Here is a 20,581-nt window from a genome sequence, read left to right on the forward strand (position 1 = left end):
TTATTTATTTTTTTATTTCTTGATTCATTTTATATTCCAAGGGAGGTGGGTTTGGGTCTACATTGTCACCAATGATTGTATCTATAGCGCTCATATATGTAGGTCTACTTGTTCATATCATCCTACAACCCCTTTAAAAGAAAAAATGATTTCTGTGGTAAGCAGATCTGAAATGACATGACGAATGGATATTAGCTGCCTTTCGCACTCAAAAGGTGTCAATATTTCCTCCTCTGCCTATTACCCTATGAATGTAATAAATCATTCATCTCTCGATGGTTGTGTTAAGGCTGTGAGTATGTTCAGATGCATCATGGTTTGATAAAAAACGCAATTGAGAAACTTGCCTGAAACTCTAGTCTCAATGTTTGGTTTCGTCTCTTTTGAAAAAAAAATCCTTGCCTAATCTTGCCTATTACATGTACAGTGTACATGTATGATCCATTGATGTGTAATGTATATATCAATATAGGGAAGGGCATGAAATTACATTTTCAAATTTTTTTTTCTTATTTCTTATGTGGAGCGTTGTGGCCCAGTGGATTAGTCTTCGGACTTTGAAACAGGGTCGTGGGTTCGAATCCCAGCCATGGCGTAATTTCCTTCAGCAAGAAACTGATCCACAATGTGCTGCACTCAACCCAGGTAAATGTGTGGTAAATGGGTACCGGTAGGAAGTAATTCCTTAAAAAGCTGTGTGCGCTATGAACGCCTAGCTTAGCCGGGTAATATAGGAGCGCCTTGAGCACCTAACAAGGTGGATATGTGCGCAATATAAATAACCTATATTATATTATTATTATTAACAGAAAATTTAGGACTTACAGTTTTGAGTCCAAACACGTCGTTATTGCTCAAAAAAAGTATCTCAAACTACATGGAGTGTATACCATGCAGTTTGCGAAGTACTTCCAACATACACGTATCAGTGTTTTTATGAGCTGCATGCTCGAAAGCAGAAATTTAAAAAATGGTAGGATATAGATCTAAAAAATGAAAGTGATTTTTGTTTTTGTACTGGTTGCAATAAAAATTTTCTCTGATAGTGGAAATAACTTTTCTACATATTTTGTGCAATTTTGAAAAACATGTTCAATCACATGGTTTAAAATGTTGTATAAAACTGAAACTGCTATTTTGTTGAATCAAATTCTCATGCCAATATTCATTTATTCCTTTTTTGCATTATATTTTTGAGCTTTAATGTTTATCATTTTAGTGTATTATAAACATTCAGCATTGGCAGTGGGAAATATAGTTTGTTTACATATTATTTTTCTCTAAATGGACAGTGATTTATGAGAATTTGGCATAAATCTATTAAGGAAATAATCCTTCTCTTTAATATAGAACATCATTGATTAAAAAAGTGTTGGCATGTGGGATGTCATTAATCTTTGTATGAACAACAAAAAGACGCTTGAGCACTATCCACATGTGCTCAACAGAAAGAGAGCAAAAATACCCCATCTGACATACACTGTACACCTCAGTGAAACTGCCAAAGTATCTCGAGATGGTTTCAAACCTTAACCACCTCAATCACAAGAGTCCCTGTTAAATCACAAGAATTTTTCAGGCTAATACTACCTGTGAATTTTTCTCGCATTGACGCATTTACACTGTCCCGAAATGTACCCTTTGAGATAAGTTTCTGAAGTTACGAGTATGCGCAGTATGATCTGATAAAGCAAGCCACGAGATTCAAATCGCTATCTCAGCAGCCAAACATGGCACCTGCGCCCAACTGTAAGAGTTCCCGTTATTTGATTTCACACTGCCAAAATACCTGCGTCCTTGGAAAAATCCCTGCGCAAGTTCTGATGATTTTGATCACAAGTACCTTCTATTTAGCGGGTATTTTATTTCTGGGAGATTACACATAATTTTCTTTCGCACTGCCAAAATACCTCAAACTGACAAACTTAAAGGCAGTCTGAAACCACCTTCTGTTGCTGTTCTGCGGTGTACAGGAAATTGCTAAAAGGATGCGAGGAGGAAATAGACATGTCGTTAATCTCGGCAGGAGTGCATGGCTGATCTATATGGGAGAATTGTCATTTTACTTGACCATATTCCTAGAGCTACAAATCAAGTGCCATCACAATACCTCCAGGACAGTGATTGATCGTACATGTTTGGCTGATTTTTTTTATGATTGATTATAAATTTATTGCAATGTTTGTTGTTTAATTGATCATGCCATAATAAAGTGGACAATCTACAATTGAGGTTTGTGTTTAATATGTGAATCAGACTGCTTTAATAGCAAATTAACCTCACTTTTCAGTCTTCTCAGTTTACGATATTAAAAACCTGGGTGGAGAGAGGCAAATGAAAGTAAATGCCTTGCCAGAGTTTGGTATGAAACAGGAGGTATGATACTGAAGCTCTTGAAAGAGCAGTGGATTTCCAATTCTGCGAATGTAGCTACATTGCTCTATTAAAGGTGGTGCACAAGTTCCCTTTGGAGCAGTTTTACACTATAAATTCCAAGGGCCGTCGGAGAGAACCTGTTGCTGTTGGTTCTCTGGTTGCCTTTTAACAAGCATTTGTATAAAATTTAACCACAATGACATTCTGGGATCTGAACCCCCATGTTATAATCCAGCATGCTATCCACTTGACCAAAGTTTGTACATGTATGTACTTGTAGATACAACAATGGACAGTATTTCTCCAAGGGGGGGGGGGTATATCATGAAGAAAATGTCAGTGACTTTCACTGAGAACTGTTACAAGCTACTGGAACCCTTGCACCTGATTGGCTGACAGCAAGATGTCAATGAAATCTTCTGCGAAGATGCTTCAGGAAATGCTTCCCCTTGTTTAGAGCCTGCTGTTGCCTGCAGTGCTGAAGGCTTGTTGGTTCTCAAGCACTGTATGAGAGCATTTCCGATGGAGATCCCCCAAGGCAGCTGACTCACAGTTACCACCTTATATATTCAATATGATGACCTAGAGAGCTGTCATCATAAAGATGCAAGCTTCTGTCTATTCTAGATTGTGAAGCCGCAGTGACAACACAACCACAAACCAAAATTTGCTTCCGGATGCTCAGTCCAAGTTTTCATTTTTTACCCCTTCGAATCCCTTTTGGCTGGCATATTGGTTTGGAACACCTCCCATGTTAATACATAAATCATGCTATTGATTGTACCATTGATCATAACCATAAGTCTGTGGAAAGCTGTGTGGCTATTGGTAGATGGTGGTCGTATAGCTCTTTGGTCTAGGGACATTGTGAGTTATATTTGTGTTAATTAGTTTTGTTTAATAATAATAGTGGTGGCTACTTATATAGCGCACAGGTCCACCTTTCAGTGCTCATGGCGCTTCAAGAAAGGTGTAGGATAAAGCACAAATTCTTTTTTTTTTTAAATAAGAGAACCATTATTAGGAAAGAAGTTAGATGGGGCAAGCCTGAGCTATGACTTTTCTAATTGAATAACTTGTGCAAACTGAGAGAAAAACAAAACCTCTTTTGTTTCATAAAACCTGATCAATTAAGATAAGATGATTTTGGGGAAAAGTTCTTCATGTTGTACTTTGCAGGATAAATTGATAGTACCATTGTCTTGTACCCGTAGAATTATCTGTAACACAAATAAATTGAAGACCTGTTGACATACATGTATTGCTTGTGTATAAATACCCAGGCATCTGCATCCTTGCACATGTGCACCTGCATTAATGCAAAGCACAGTTCACCTGTGGATTTTAGATTAAATCCACAGATTTGTCTTAGCATGGGGTAGGGTCCTGCACCCCATGAGCACCTATGATGTGCCCTTCACCCATCTTTTATAGAGAGGGATAGGGTCAAGTTTACCGTGGAGGGTGTCCTATTTCCAGCTCCAGATGATTAGAGGTTAAACAGTTGACCTCTAAAGGTCAAAGGTCATGACCACTCCAGAGGGTAATGACTTGGGCACAAGCCTTGTCTTGTATATCTGTTGCCCCTAGCAACTAGAGCTAAAGTAATGAAGTGTTCTTTCATTTGCCTATACTGCCATATCATTTGGAATGGATGTGATGTATTTTTTGCAATTAAGAATTCATCCAAGTATGATAATACCATAATTTCCACATTCTCCAAGCAGGCATTTTTTTGTTTTTTGTTTTTCTTTCGATTTATTTGTTTATTTATGTTATTATTATTTCTTTTTTTTTTTTTGGGGGGGGCTTCCTTTTAAAACCAATTGCCTAAATAATATTGGATAAGCTATTGCAGTTGAGGTTTTCTGGAGCTCTCTTCAAATATCTAGGGTTCTTTTGAGCATTTCGGGGGCAAATTTGCCCCGAGCCTCTGTGTATTTTTTTTCTCTATTAAAAGCCAATGTAAATTTAATTCCGACCCACAGAAACTCAGCTGAACACAAAACTCAATATTCAGATGCAGAAAAACATCTCGAGGTGCTAGACTGCAGAAAGACTACTAATAATTGATCTGTTGATTGGGATGGGATTGGCTGCAGAAAGTGTTAATTCCGTTAATTGGGGGTGGCTCAGAAAGGCATGTTATTGATCAGAGTAGCATCCCCACAGGAGCATCCAAAAGGGGGATTAGCTAATTAGATTGTTAACGAGACGGGCTGGTCTAGACTGGCTTAATTGATGACAAAAAAGTTTTGACATGCATGTGAGACCACCTTGACAATTTTCACTCCCAATAGCTATGCTGTATGTGTGGTACAATTTTAGTGGCCATGCCACTAAGGCCGTGTTTATGCTTCTACTTTTCAGCCAGAATCAGCATTTCCAAACGTCATTAGTCTAATGCACGGTTGCGTCCATGCTTACTTTCATTTAAACGCTGTTTCAAAACGCTGATCGTAAACTCACAAAAAGGTGCGTTTGTGAACGTTGTTTGACCAGAATCAGGATCAGGCTTTCTGGGGAAGTATAAACAGAACCACGATCATAAACATGTTTGAATGACGTCATTTGATACATGCTTCCGATGAGATGAAAATCCGCGGGCAAATACAGTCGCATTGCTCCATGTTATCTCCACGTAATAAACAACACTCACAAAAAAACTTTCGAAAAAAGGTGCGCCCAATTTGACCTCGCTTTCCTGCTTAATGAAAATTATGATGCGAAGCCAGCTGGAGATCATGATTTCGCCTCAGAAAAGTTAAGCATAAACAGCACTCCCAGAACCATGTTTACGATCGCCGTTTTGAATCAACATTTGAAAACACTGATTCTGTCCACGCAATGGAAGCATAAACACACCCTAAAACACATGTTTTATTCATTTTTGAAAATTTGCACTGGAGAATTTTGTAATATACAATGTTCTTGTATTGAAGGGGGTGGGCACCAATTCTTTATATATCGTAATTGTTTTGTTCAGCCATCAGCAGAATTTTTTTTTGCTTTAAACTTTAAAGTGGGATCTCAACAGAAAATATTTGTATTTTCCAAGTTCATTAATATCTTCCTTTTGATTTCATATTGATTTTGATGGCCTACATTTTTAGTTGATACGATAAGATGAGGCCTGCGTGTTACTATCTCACACCTAGTTTTATTCAGATATGGCTACTAAGAGTAGAAATATGGCTTTAATACCAAATATGATATTTGATGTGAGTGCCACTCCCCATAATTCTTTTCATGTTTTTAAAAACCTGATTGAAGAAATTCCAACGCTTATGTTTTTGTTGCACATCTCTCATCCAACATTCATACATAACAACTCTGGAGAGTTATTTCCTGTTATGCAACTGTATCTCAAACCCTGTCTTTTTACAACTATCCCATCTTGTTATTGTTATGACAGGTAAATCCCATCTCACTATCTTTCAATGAAACCGTTTCATTCCTCAAAAGGTTAACAGTCCCAAACACGTCAAAAAAACAAAACAAGAAGGCGGGGGAAGGAAAGAGTCTACACCCCCTTTAATTACAGTTTGATCAGAAACGGATATTGCAATATTGAAAAGGGGTATTTTGGCTCTCGTTCCACCTTCAAATCCTAATACACGGCAACACTCTGAGTCATAATCGGCCGGTTATGGTTGAAATGTTTTTCCGACGAAAATAACCTGCAAGGCTGGTTGATATGTGTAATGATGCGAGGTTCTTGACACCATTAGATAGAAAAATGATGACAAACATATGCATTTGGTTTTCAAGTAAAGTGCTTCTAAATTCTAATACGCTCAGCAAAATATACAGCTGAAAATTATTATCTCATTTATTTGGGAGTTTTCTTAATAAAAGCAATTATCATAATCAGTTTACACCTACAACTATAGTTATATTTGCAGTTGCATTGGAAGGGATGTCCTAATGCTACTGACAATACTTCTATTAATTAGCAATGAGGTGGGCTGATAATTCCGTATTAGCCAGTAATTACATTGTTGGTTCTCACTTCCATGTTTGTTCACTAATCATGTTTCATTAGATGACTTGAACGAGATCCTGGGTCCTGTAACACTGAGGTTAGTCAGTCGATCGTAAGCTTGATTTTCATGATTGATTGTACATTGTAATCAATGGAATCAGTCGTAGAAAAGTTTACGATCATTGCTAGGTTTTGTGTCACAGGCCCCTGGACTGAGTTCTTACTGGAGGCAGATAGAGAGTGGGATGGGGGGGGGGGAGATGCTATATGTAGATGTAGGGGGGTGATTCTTGGGATGCTGGGATAGTGGGCATTCTCCTAGGTATTTTAAACTGAAAAATGATGAACAAATAATAGTGCACCTTACGAATTAGAAAATGAGAGATTTTGTACATTACTTTGCCCCCTCCCCCCAAAAAAAAGTTATCTAAGAAATGATTTACAATTAAGAGGTAAGAGGAATGCGGAAGGGAGGGGGGTGGGGTGTCTCCACAAATTCAAATTCAGAATGCATTGATGTCTTCATATTTCAGGATCCACAAGTATGAATGAAATTTATCGGGTTGATATTAAATCAATATAAGTGATTGAAGTGATGAATAATAAATACCGATAAATGAAAATAGATAGGTGAAGTCATAAATAAATTGATTTGATAAATTGAAATAATAAGTAAATAGGTTAAAAGAGCTATTTAAGTATTTACCCCCAAATTTTGTAACTTCTTCCTCGGAAGTTGTAAAAGAGACCTCATAGATGCAGGTTTCATTACAAAGATAGTTGTCAATTATTTTAATATAATGCAATAGCATGCTCACTGAATATCTTATTTTAATCCAGGGTACCCTAGAGAAAGGAGGAAAAGCTATTAGCCCAATTATCTCTTTCTATTCAACTCGTCCTCTTTGTCTGATCACTGTCTCTTTGGGAGGTACTAATTAAACATGAATGTTTGAATGGCCTTGGTGGGTAATTGGACACGAATTAAAGGTGTCTGCACTCTGATTATTAAAGGAAATACTATTTGCATATAAGAGCAATCAGTCTGGGACCTACACTGTAAAAATTGTGGTGTTAAAACTGACACCAATTGGTGTTAATAGAGGACCACACCCTGAGGTGTTGAAATAACACCCTAGAGATTGAACATAACACCAGAGTGTAAATGTAACAACCACGGGTTTTGAAATAACACCTATAGGTGTAAAACTAACACCACCAATTTAACACCGGTGTAAAATAACTGGTGTGGTCCTCTATGTACACCGGTTAACACCACAGTTTTTGCTGTGTATGTGCTTTGTAAATATTTGTATTATACATATATAGGCCTATATATCCCTGCCACCTGCTGGTGAAGGGGATTTGTTCCATTATCTCTGGCAAAGGACCTGGTTAAATTTTAGGCCCGACACAAGACTTACATACAATTTTTGGTCAGCTACCCCTACCACCCTGCCGCTCCAGACCTGTCCTGTATATGCATGCATGACCTTGTATTTGGGCCAACCAAAGCTCTGCATAAGTACCCTTTGCTGCCAAAATTAGCTGGCCCTGGTTGGACCTGGACCTGACCCTAATAGTGGACCAACTAAAATGCTTTTTCACAAGTTGCCTGACCAAAGTGGATAACTTTGAGATCAAACACTGCTCTTAGGACAGTTCTATCTTGATCTCTCAGATGATCAAAATGAGATATCAGCCCTTATCAAAGAAATGCAAAATTGCAAGCAATTTTTGGGCATCTACATGTGACCCAGATGTTTTTTTCTGGACGTTTGTACAGCAGTAAAGTCACCCCCCCCCCCCCGATTTTTGTTGTTGCTCGCATTGATATATCTTTTGCTCTGTTTCAAAAAATTGTTTGTTAGTTTGTGTGTTTTGCTCATGAATCAAAAGGTTGTTTTATTGTAAACAAATCTTTCTATGCCTGTATAAAAGCCAAATGGGATGCTAAAAAATGTTTGAATTGTCAATATGCAGTAGGTCCACTTTTAGTTTTGCCATTCTTATTGAATTGAGAACAAAATTCTTGTCCCAGAAAATGCTTGGTAAATGGTATGGGTGCTGATTGGAATATTTGTTTATAATTCAGACAGCTTTTTGAATATTGTACATTCGCCATAATAAATCTACCCCTGTGAAAAAAAAATAATTGTAATAATAGTCCTAAAATATATTTTCAAACTATCGAGTTTCTTGTGGGGAATAGGTTTTGTAGTAATGTCTTTAATATTGAGCTTTCATTGAAAGCTATAAATGTAATAACACATCCATGACAATTCTGATTCTACTAACTCATATTTTTTCTTCCATTTCTTTCATTTACAATTTTCCCTTCCCATCCTATTTATCTCATTTTCTTGGTTTCTTCCGCAACCAACAACCGGTCTAAACCTCCACCCCCTCCCCTTCCTCCTTCCCCCTTGTATGAAAGGATATTTTTACTTTAACTTCAATTTGTCATATATCAATCATTGAAATGATAATTTTCAAACTTGTCTCTTGTGTAACAATTATAAATTGACAATTAATAAATAATCAAATCATATCTTGGCTTTTTATATTTCTATCATTAATAAAAATCATGCCACCTTCAAACCATCTTCCTTCTGAAAAATGGGGTGAACATTATCAATTATATTGATTAATTCCATTTATTTTAAAATTATGAATGATTTATTGATTTTTCATCCAATAATTCTTCCATTTTCATCCTTCATGATAATTGTCCTTTAAAAAATCACCACCCATCCATTCCTCCCATCTGTTTCCTCCCTTTCTCTTTTAATAATCTCCTCCTTATTCTCCCTTCTCTCTATCCCATCAACTCCTTCCATTTAACCATCCTCCACCACTTTTCCTATCTCTCCATCAACAGACATTCAAGTCGCTTGCGTTCTTCTTCCAGTCGATAACAGTAAGAGGGAGCGCGTCTCCACACTTTGTTCTTTTCTCGATGTTGCCAATTTGTCCGTCCCCTCATGCATAAATTGGCCAGCAACCTGTAATGATTTGCTTTTATTTGTCTTATTATTTCAGTTCTCCTGTGAGCATATTGTGACTTGGCAGAATGTTAATCCATGTGTATCTATTTAACTCCCTGTTCAGACTGAGAAAATTCATTGTATTTTTCAATGTTTAACCTACAACAGTAAAAGCAAAATTAAAAAAACTTGTAAATTTGGTACAACATGGTTTATGAAGTGGTCGGTTATTCTTTTATAGTTTAACAAAGGTTTAACAGATGTTCTTAAATTCAAACAGCATTGTCCAAGATTTCACAGAGTAAATAATAATAGTAAACATTGGGTTGTTATTTATTTTATGTATTTTTTTATTTTCCGCAATAGGACTGCATGAAAATAATTCATTGCGAGCAGTATTTTTTCTGTCTCTAACATCTGACCAAGTGTGATCTGAAAATCGGTTATAATGAAAATGAAAAAAAAAATTAGACTTATTTTTTTTATTCCAAATTTATGTCTCAAAAATCTGTGTCCCCTTTCTCTGCATAATACTTCTCCATAATTTTCCCCATGAAAAACACATTAACAATAGTCAATTTTTCAAATGTTTGATTGTACACCCTTGATTAAATAAACTACCAGTGTTTGTTGATTATTTGATATTAAAAAAAAATAATTTAACACATGCATTTTGTGATACTAGCCAGCACTCTTCAAACTCTTAATTGGAAATGTGTGAATGGGCCCCCTCAACTGCATTCTCTTTTTACAGTGATTATATGAACAAATCCAATCCCTTTCACACGTGAACACTATACATTTAACTCTAATGCATTCCACGCTGTTTCTTAAAGATTTTCACCACTGTCTGAACAGGTAGTTATGTTCTCTTTATGCTTTGCCTGAATCATTGCAGCATGATGGTTTGTTGTTCACTTGTTGGATGTTGTCATGGCAACCTGTTAAAGTATGTATTGTAGATGTTCATTCTTGTTTGAGTCTGTGCACCGTTCAGTCTCCCATGTTCAGCTGCAAATGCCTTCCTCATGCATGGTCATGTTAGCATCTTCTGCTGATGTCTTGTAACCAAAAAGATTAAGTATGAATTCACTCTACTTATGGTTTACCTCTTAAGATACATCCATTTTTAAAAGCATAATGTCAATGTCAAAGTTGTTTTGAAGTATGTACCAGCTACATGGAAATTGTCGACTGCTCAATATGTACATGTAGGCAAAATTAGCACCCCCCCCCACACACACCTGCTGCCATGATAGGGGTTAAAAGAAGAGCAGAAATGGTTGGTGTCTTAAAAAGATTTTCAAGATTAAACATACTTAGCAAAAAAAAGCCACACAAATCGTCAATTTTTTTTTGAAGTTGTGATAATAATATCAGACTTCAAAATATGCTCACCCTGTTAAATATTTTAGTGTTAATTGCCTTTGCCATGTGGTATTTGAAAAAAAGCTGCTCATTCGTAAAAATATATCCTGTCTTCTCTCTGTCGACCCCAGATATCTAAGGGTGATTTTTGCTTTCACTGTGATCCAGATAACATTATTCAATCAAATAAGACTAAAAGACATGTAAAACAAATTACATATATGTCCTACATGTATACTTAGAGTAAATTTTTACAATTGATATTTACATATAATTGTATAATATTATCCAGTAATCTTTGTAATCAATTTGCCTATATATGCATAATGTACCTTTGTAATTTGTATCTTGAATATATTTATTTGATAGACTCTTTGTATTTATTTTTGTATTATAATAATATCAGTATATTCAAGCACATTGTTTTTTAAATTTTGTGACTTTGCCGACATGTATGCTACACTCACACAATTGTATTACACTAAAATTCCAATGTTACCAGTGATACATTATGTCATAATTGTCATTCAGAATAATTTATTATCTTTTATGAGTCTGAAGTCGCAAGCAAATGGCAGGCTGAATGTCAAACATAAATTTGTAACGTTGCATGTGTTCTATCCAAAATGTACCGTTGTACAGTTTTGACGTCATAATATACAATTCAATTCATTGCGCTTTTATGAATGCAGGTGCAATATGCACATTGGGCTTGTAACTGGCTAAATGCGCATTGCTTTTGCTTAAATTTGCTTTCAATAATTCTTTCTCTTTTTCATAGATAAACAGGAAAAAGTTGATAGTTATTTGTATTTTTGGTAACTTCTGAGGCATTTTACAACACAAATTGAGAATATTCTTATTTGTGCAATCAGTAGCGTACCGTGACCCGGAGTAGACAAAGCATTGGGGGGGCACTGCATTGTTTGTGAACAATGCCGTGTCCCCCCCCCCAATGCTTTGTCTCCTCGGGTCACGGTCCGCCACTGTGTGCAATGCCGGTGCAATGGTGCGACATTTCGCATTTGGTGAGAAAAACCCTCTATTCAGCTCGGCTACCCCACGTTAAATAGAGCTTACCTCATACGAAATATCTTGTACAATCACACTCAAGCCTATTCGCTACTTGTATACTGGGTCCTGTAACATAGACGTTAGCGTTAATCGTACGCTTTATTTTCATGATTGATTGTACATTGTAGTCAATGCAATCAATCGTAGAAAAATGTGTTTACGATCATTGCTAAGCTTTGTGTAATTACGGGCCCCTGGTGTGGCTGTTGCATTATTGCGTATTGTAGTAGCCGCTGTTAGAGCAGGAAATTTTTCAACTCCCACTTCCCTGGTCAGAAATACTTTTTATGATTGTTTTTTATATTGGACTTTTGTTATTCTAATCCAGTTCTTAAAGGACGAGTCCACCCCAACAAAAACTTGATTTGTATAAAAAGAGAAAAATTCAACAAGCGTAACACTGAAAATTTCATCAAAATTGGATGTAAAATAAGAAAGTTATGACACTTTTAAGTTCTGCTTCATTTCACAAAACAGTTAGATGCACATCTCGGTCGGTATGCAAATGAGGGAACTCATGACATCTCTCACTATTTCTTTTGTATTTTATTATATAAAATATGAAATATTTTGATTTTCTCGACATTGTCATGTGAAATGAAGTTTCATTCCTCCGTGAACATGTGGAATTCCATTATTTTAACATTTTGTGCTTCAGGCAAGGAGGTTCTAATCATCAAATTTGTAAAAATTGAAATATTGCATAATTCAAACAATAAAAAACAAAAGAAGTAGTGAGTGACATCATCGACTCTCTCATTTGGATGTAACTGGCTCGTTCATATAACTATTTTGTTAAAAATAAGTGGAAATTTGAAATGTAATAACTTTCTTATTTTACATCCGATTTTGATGAAATTTTCGTACCATTGTGCTTGTCAGATTTTTCTCTATTGATTCAAATTAACATTTTTCTGAGGTGGACTTGACCTTTAAGTCAATCCAAGTCCAGTCCACCAAGGCCATGCAAAAGTTATCACAATTTGCTTTCAAACTGCACATATCCCCACGACCTTGGATAAATATGTGCGAAAGTATATTGTAGTTTGAAAAATACATACTACAAGCTATATTTTGCAGGCATATTTTTTTCTGGGATATTTCACGTTCTTAGCTTTCATGCAGTTGGCAAAATAAGCAGCCATGCATTCATTTTCTTGGGGGAGGATTCCCAATAAAAAAATATTAGGCATTTTTTTCTGATGGGGCTGATGTTTAAGCACCTACATTTATGTATAACTATGTATTGCTGCTTTACTATCGCCAGATGGTTCTTGTCAAATCTGCGCACTCACCATTAAAAAATGTAATTGCTTTTCGTAAAACTCACAGACTTCTTGGCATATCAAAGTTCATGGCCAGTCGCTTGCATGAATTCCTCAGTACATTCTTGACAATGGAGACATATTTAGCATTGCACGTATGTCAAACATACTCGTAAAATGGCTTTTTGATGGTTGCAGTATGAATGCATGCATGAGCGGCGTGGTTACATGTATTTACAGTATGTAAGGATGTTATCTTTTAAAAGGGAGTCGGGCTTATAAGTTTTTCTTCCAATATACCCTTTCCTTCGTAAATGATTTGATTATTCCCCTTTGGCACTATCTTGTATAGAACTATTTCATATTTCAGATTTGGAAGGGGGACCATAGTGATCCAAATAGGGGGATGAGAGGGTACCCATGTTTTACAAAGAGGGGCAATTGGACCAATCAATTACAAGTTTGCAGAGTAATACATGTACTTTTCATTATTTTTCATAAAATGAAAAGAAGCTTGGTGAATGGTAAAAAAAGTATATATAATGCATGATTGTTTGCAATATTCAGATAATGGATTCATGCATTATTACAATGGCATCAATGGCTTGCCATAGTTGAGATTGAGCAGATTGATCACAACTCTTTGTAAGACATGGTCCAGGTTCGCCGGAACATATCTCTTACTATAATACATCAATGGCTTGCCATAGTTGAGATTGATCGGATTGATCACAACTCTTTGTAAGACATGGTCCAGGTTCGCCGGAACATTATCTCTTACTATACACAATGGCTTGCCATAGTTGAGATTGATCGGATTGATCACAACTCTCTGTAATACATGGTCCAGGTTTGCTAGAACAAATCTCTTACTATTCAGGAAGCATATGGGAGATTTTCTATATGGAGAATGTTCGAAGCTCAGTATCTCAATATATGGGCAACATAATTCTCAAAGTGGACATTAAATTTTTCTGCATAGGGCCATTATATCATGAGCTTGAATGTCAATGATAATAGTAATGATTTTGGTACATGCTTTGAATATTTTGATTTGCACTTTGCATCAAAACAAAAAACAAAAAATCTTTTATCTGTGTGGCAAAGATATCATCATATCATATTTCAGTAGCCTTAAGGTTCAAACCCTATTTACATGGTTCGTTGTGCTAACCCTTCACTCATGTTATGGGGTCTGAATGTGCAACCTACAATGCCTTGTGTATTGAAGGCTCTCTTTCGAAATAAAAAAAATTGGGAGAAAATAAATCAAACAAATTGTTTTAAAAAGGGTTGAATAAAAAAGTGTTCAATATTTTACATCAATTATGGGGATTCCAATGCAGCGGCACCTTTAACGAGAGAATTCAAACCCGGCTTGATAATGAGTCATTGATGATTCAGATCGGTTCATGGCAAGATGGATAAAAGTGATGATTAAAGCGCTTCAGATATTAAATCTTACAAATCTGTGGGTTATGAGAGAGAGGGAGAAGGAGAAAGATTGAAAGACAGGATGAGGGAGATATAGAGAAAGAAAGAGAGAGAGGGGATGAGAGTAAAAAAAAGGTGAAACCAAGAAGTTCATTTAAAATTGAATGAAACTTCCTTGGTGAAACTAATATATTGAGATTCATGTTGAAATGATAGAAAGAGAGAGAGGGAGAGAGAGAAAGGTTGTGATGGAGAACAGCCTTAATAAAGAGATGAAAAAAAACAAAATAACTTTTAGGAGGTCTTGCATCCCCCCCCCTCCCCCCCCCCCCCCCTCCCTCCTCCCAACATCAAAACACCCAGATACTGCCCTAGATACACACATAAGAGGGAAAAGAAAGGCGAGAGTGAAACAAGGCGGTGGGGGAGAGCAGCAAGAAAAAGAAAGAGAGCTATATTTTGAATGCATCCAGATTTTGGGAAGATAAATGGGGGAGAGAGAAAGAGACAGACAGAGAGATGGAGGAGGAGGAAAGAGCTGGGGAAGGACATATGACTGCTTACTTTATTTTCGACCAAGAGAATTTGGCCGTGTTTATGCTTCCACTTTTCAGACCAGAATCGGCTTTTCCAAACGTGATTATGCTTACTTTCATTTAAACGCTGTTTAAAAACGCTGATCGTAAACTTATATAAAGGTGTGTTTGTAAAGTTCGTTTGACCAGAATCAGGCTTTCTGGGAAGTATAAACAGAACCATTATCGTAAACGTGTTTAAATAGCGTCATTTGGTACATGCTTCCGTGTATAGATAAAATCAATCTCATCTTATCTTAGATGAGAATCTGCGGGCAAATGCAGTCGCATTGCTCCATGTTATCTCCACGTAATGACAACACTCGGAAAAAAAACTTTCGAAAAAAGGCTCGCCCAATTCGACCTCGCTTTCCTGCTCAGTGAAAATTACGATGTGAAGCCAGCTGCAGATCGTGATTTCGCTTCTGAAATGTTAAGCATAAACAGCACTCCCAGAACCATGTTTCCGATCAGCGTTTTGAATCAACGTTCGAAAACGCTGATTCTGTCCTCCCAATGGAAGCATAAACACACCCTTTGTGGGAGGAAGAGATAGAGGAAAGTAGAAAAAGCATAATCAACGCTGATATGATTAGTCACCGAACCCGCTTGCCGAGTAATGATCGTGCAGAAAAATTGCCAGACATTTGATATCAAAACAAAAGATCACTGCAATTTTCCCCCATTTTTCTCATAAAAATCCTGCACTGTTGATGTTCATGGGGCGTGCATGACTTTGCATTTCAGATATCAACATTGTACACCCATTTCTAATGATGCTGTCCAAAGAAAGTATTAATCATTGTAGATGATAATATTGATGAACTTCTGGTAACAATAATGATAATGATGAGGATGATAAAAATTATGAAATAAGGATAGTAAATAAGGGATGATAATCGTGATAGTAATATGGAAATGCTGATAATTATAGTTATGGTCATTGGTAATAACTGGGCAAAATTGTTACAAAAATACAATAAACAAAATAAAAAAAGCGAAAATGATATGAAACAAAAGTGAAATTATTTTTGTAAATTCTTTTGAAATCATTAACATTGTAAAATTTTGGCATTGAGAATAATTTTGCACATGGCACTTCATAATATCAAAGGATTCACTTTCTAGAATTGACTTTAAGCATGCTCATTGGATAGATGTATCTCTTACCGAAGAAGCACATATCATAACTTCTCTTTGACCTGATGATTATCAGCGTTACTGTAACCAGACATGCCAGACATCACGGTCGTGGCCTTGCGAGGGAAACTCTCGCTGCGCGCTTGTGGCCGGGGACACCGGGTAATCCGATAGTGGTAATTGACGTTTCTGGCGTGTAATTCGCCCGGGATTATTCACCAGAGAGCGGGGTGCAGGAGACATTGCGCATCTTGTTATCATGCAATTGTCTTGTTTCTATTGCGGAGTAAAGGGGTTTGTGCTAATATAGGGGCAATGGAGAAATGAAATGATGTGGTGTCTGTCTGTTAAATTTCTGGAGATAAACCTCAACTAATAAAGATTGATTTGTAAAATCGCTTTAAAAGATCTTATAGAGACTTTACCAATTACATTAAAATTGACCATATCCACTAAACTTTTTTTTTCAAGAAGTAGAGGTCGTTGTTGGAGAAATCTCTGATTTTTTAATCACAAGGACCAAGATTCATTTATCTCTTTGTTATAAGTAATTAAATAGGGAACAAAAAGTAGAACCAAAAACAGTGGAAGTATTAGAGGTATATTGTAGAAGCCTTTTCTTCATAACACTATACTTAATCTATTTGATGTATATGTATGATTCTTTGATGTAACTGTTTGGTAATATGAACAAAGCATGATAAGTTTTGTATTGCATTTTGCTTCATGTTTTGCAAGGTCCTTTCCATGTATGATTTTTTTTTGTCTTCATTTGTGATAGGCCTCATTTGACAATATTTTAGATAAAATTAGCATCTGTTTTGAAAAAAAAAATGCTTTATTTCATGCCATGATATTATGTACAGCTGCGTAACCTTTATTTTGAATTTGTTCTATCTATTGACCCATCCGTATCCAACTAGCATAGTATGATCCCTGTCAAGTTCATTTTTGTGAAATTCAGATTTCAGTAGTCAATAGCTTAAATTTGTTGGTTATTAGAAAGGAACTACATGTATACTTGCTGGATGGAAAATGTACACAAATTTCAATAAAACTGTAATAATTGCTTTAATCCTCGTCTTTGTATCAGAGAAATGGAGGAGGTAGCAGTAGATGGTTTGTAAACCGCCTCAATCACGAGAATTCTTGTTAAATTACGAGAACTTTTTCAGGCTAAACATCTGCTGATTATTCCTGCATTCACACTGCCCCAAAACATACCCTTGGGGGTTACGAGCATGCCCAGTATGGTCTGATAAATGGGCAAGGCACAGGATTAAGGCCGTGGTTATGCTTCCACTTTTCAGGCCAGAATCAGGGTTTCCAAACGTGATTAGTCCAAAACACGGTTGCGTCCATGCTTACTTTCATTTAAACGCTGTTTCGAAACGCCAATCGTAAACTCCCAATGTGCGTTTGTAAACGTCGTTAGACCAGAATCAGGCTTTCTGGGGAAGTACAAACAGAACCCTGATCGTAAACGTGTTTAAATGACGTAATTTGGTACATGGTTCTGGTGAGATGAAAATCCGCTGGCAAATACAGTCGCATTGCCCCATGTTATCTCCACGTAATAAAACAACTTTCGAAAAAAGGCGTGTCCAATTTGACCTCGCTTTCCTGCGAAGCCAGCTGGAGATCAAGATTTTGCCTCTGAAAATTTAAGCATAAACAGCACTCCCAGAACCACATTTACGATCGGTGTTTTGAATCGACGTTTGAAAACGGTGATTCTGTCCTCGCGATGGAAGCATAAACACACCCTAAAATCGCTAGCTCAGCAGCCACCCACTGCTCCCACACCCAACTACACTCTAGGCTAAGAAAGTTCCGTAACACTGCCAAAATACCTGCGACCTTGGAAAAATCCCTTTTGAAAGTTCTCGTAATTTTGACAAGTACCTACTATTTAGCGGCTATTTTTTCGGGGACATTACAGGTAATTTGCTTTCACTTTGGCAAAAATACCTCTTATTTTTTGATCGGGGTAGATAAAAAATATCCCAATCAGAAAATACCTGGAAGTGACGAGCTTCGAGACAGTCTGAAAATACCTATTGTGGGAGGGAATGTTGTGTTTAATACCAATATATAATTTTTCAAAAACTGTTTTGTTCATTCACAGATATACAAGAGTTCTATGAGGAGACGTTGATGGACAATTCAAAATCAATGTCACAAAAGACGTTAGAAACATTACAAGTTGTGAGCAAGTGGGAAGAACAGCAGCCGTTTGCACAAAATTCACCTAAACAACCTTCAGAGGTAGGATGGATGGATGGATGGGTGTGTGGGTGGGTGGATGGATGGATGGATGGGTGGGTGGGTGGATGGATGGATGGATGGGTGGTTAGATGGATGGATGAATGAATGAATGGATGGATGGATGGATGGGTGGGTGGATGGGTGGGTGGGTGGATGGATGGGTGGGTGGGTGGATGGATGGGTGGGTGGGTGGAAAGATGGATGGATGGATGGGTGGGTGTTGGATGGGATGGATGGATGGATCTATTGATTGATCGTTTTGCTGATATTGATTTATTGATTATTATTTGATGGAGGATAGGTCGATCACTTGAGCAATTGATTTCCTTTTGAGTGACAGTTTCTGTAATTTGTGATCACTTGATTCTTCAAACATAATACATGTACAAACATTTATATCTATCAATGGCTTTGAATAATTAATTAGTTGAAAAGTTTGAGAAAGAGAGCTAAATAGAGACGGAAAAGAGAGATACAAACTGCAGTTGCCAGTTCATCACTTTCATTTTCATAATGCCACGTATAACAATTATTTTACAATGCCTACTTAGCTTGTTGTACGCGAGCAAATGGGAGACTGAATGTCAAACATTTGTACCGTTGTACACAAGACTACCATCCAAAATGTACCATCCAAAATGTACCTCCAAAATGTACCGTTGCATGGCTTTAGGAGGTGACGTCACAATACAATTTAATTTATTGCGCTCAGTAAAATGAAGGTACAATACGCGTAAAAGCCTGCTGGCTAAATGCGCAATGCTGCCCAAGGTCATGTGCGCTTGTGGGATTTTGCTTTTCACTTTCGGATTATTTGCTTTCTTTTCATAGATTACTGCAGGGAAAAACTCTTGTTTTTTTTCTTCATATTTTCGCTAAATTCTGAGGCGTTGTACAACACAAATAGCGAATATTCTTATTCGTGCAATGGTGCAAGATTTTGCATTCGTTGAAGAAAGAGACGCTCTATTCAACTCGGCTAACACCTCATAGAGCATCTTTCTTTCACCTCATGCGAAATCTCGCACTCATGCCTATTCGCTATTTGTATATTATCCAATCATCCAGTTAGATGCAGTGATATCTCTTCTCTTTTTTTTTGGGGGGGGCACAAGGAATTTAAGATACTCCCAACCCTCTATGGAACTCAACATTTACAATTCCTAGTTGTAAGAGAAAAAAAGATGATATCTCATAGCCTCAGATCAGTGTTTAAAGGGAAATCAATGATTATTTTTTGTCCTGGGCTTTCCTGTAATTGTTCATACAGCTGTCTGCTCTCTTCCGATCCTTTTTTGTGTGCAAATGTAATACAAATAGGGTTTACATCCTACATGTAAGTTTTTGTACTCTCAAGAAAATGTTATGACAAGAAATATCCGGATCTGTTGGAAAGCAGACACAGGAGCCAAGTAAAACATTGGATTGAAGCATGTCTGACCAACATTGCCAAGTCCCACAGATGAGATGTTAAGTCATCAGTTCTCAAGTGGTAAAATGCACACATACATTGTAGGTTCCCAGCAGTTTAGGAAAATGAAGATTAGCCAGTCTAGAAAGTCCAAGGTAGATGGTAGGGCCTAATAATTGGAGGAGTTGGTGGGATTTTTGTATATATCTTGTAATAAATGTCAATTATATTATTGTTCTTTTAATTAAAGAATGAGGTATAAGACAAGTAAATATGTACTAATATGTAATAATTTCTTCCACATACTGACCTCCATGTAGTCAAGTTTATAAAATCTCTTATCCAATTATTCAACGACATCTACATGCCGTGTAGGCCTACACAAAATGCCCTACAGTGTATCTCTTCTGAAATATCTGAATGGACTCTGCATGCCTGGCAACAATACACCAAATTCATCATGTGGGACTGCTGTGAACGATTTCAATGCATTTGTGTGCGGTCACATTCCTTGCGCGTGCTGAAGCACTTTCTGGTGGAGATGCGTGGAGCTCCCTTTCTCTTCGGCTGTGTTCAGATGATTTAAATATAGAACAGGGTGGCAGAAATGTGTCAAGAGAGTCATCAGAGGCTCCAGCTGTATGCCATTTGCTCTCTTGAAAGCGTAATTCCAGACCTTTTCTATCGTTTGCCTGCTG

The 20,581-nt window shown here is 36.9% G+C and overlaps 1 protein-coding gene across 1 annotated transcript in view; it reads left to right on the forward strand.

Annotated features, from left to right (window-relative positions):
- The window catches only part of LOC121430213 (disks large 1 tumor suppressor protein-like), a 36,158-nt gene extending 16,013 nt beyond the window's left edge, over positions 1-20,145 (forward strand). The window contains exons 3-5 of the mRNA XM_041627491.1: positions 9,243-9,281; positions 18,333-18,472; positions 20,134-20,145. Of these exons, the coding sequence (XP_041483425.1) occupies positions 9,243-9,281; positions 18,333-18,472; positions 20,134-20,145 (191 nt within the window). The remainder of the gene's footprint in view (positions 1-9,242; positions 9,282-18,332; positions 18,473-20,133) is intronic.
- The last annotated feature ends 436 nt before the right edge of the window (positions 20,146-20,581 follow it).

Source organism: Lytechinus variegatus, chromosome 16 (assembly GCF_018143015.1).
Source record: "Lytechinus variegatus isolate NC3 chromosome 16, Lvar_3.0, whole genome shotgun sequence".
NCBI lineage: Eukaryota > Metazoa > Echinodermata > Echinoidea > Temnopleuroida > Toxopneustidae > Lytechinus > Lytechinus variegatus.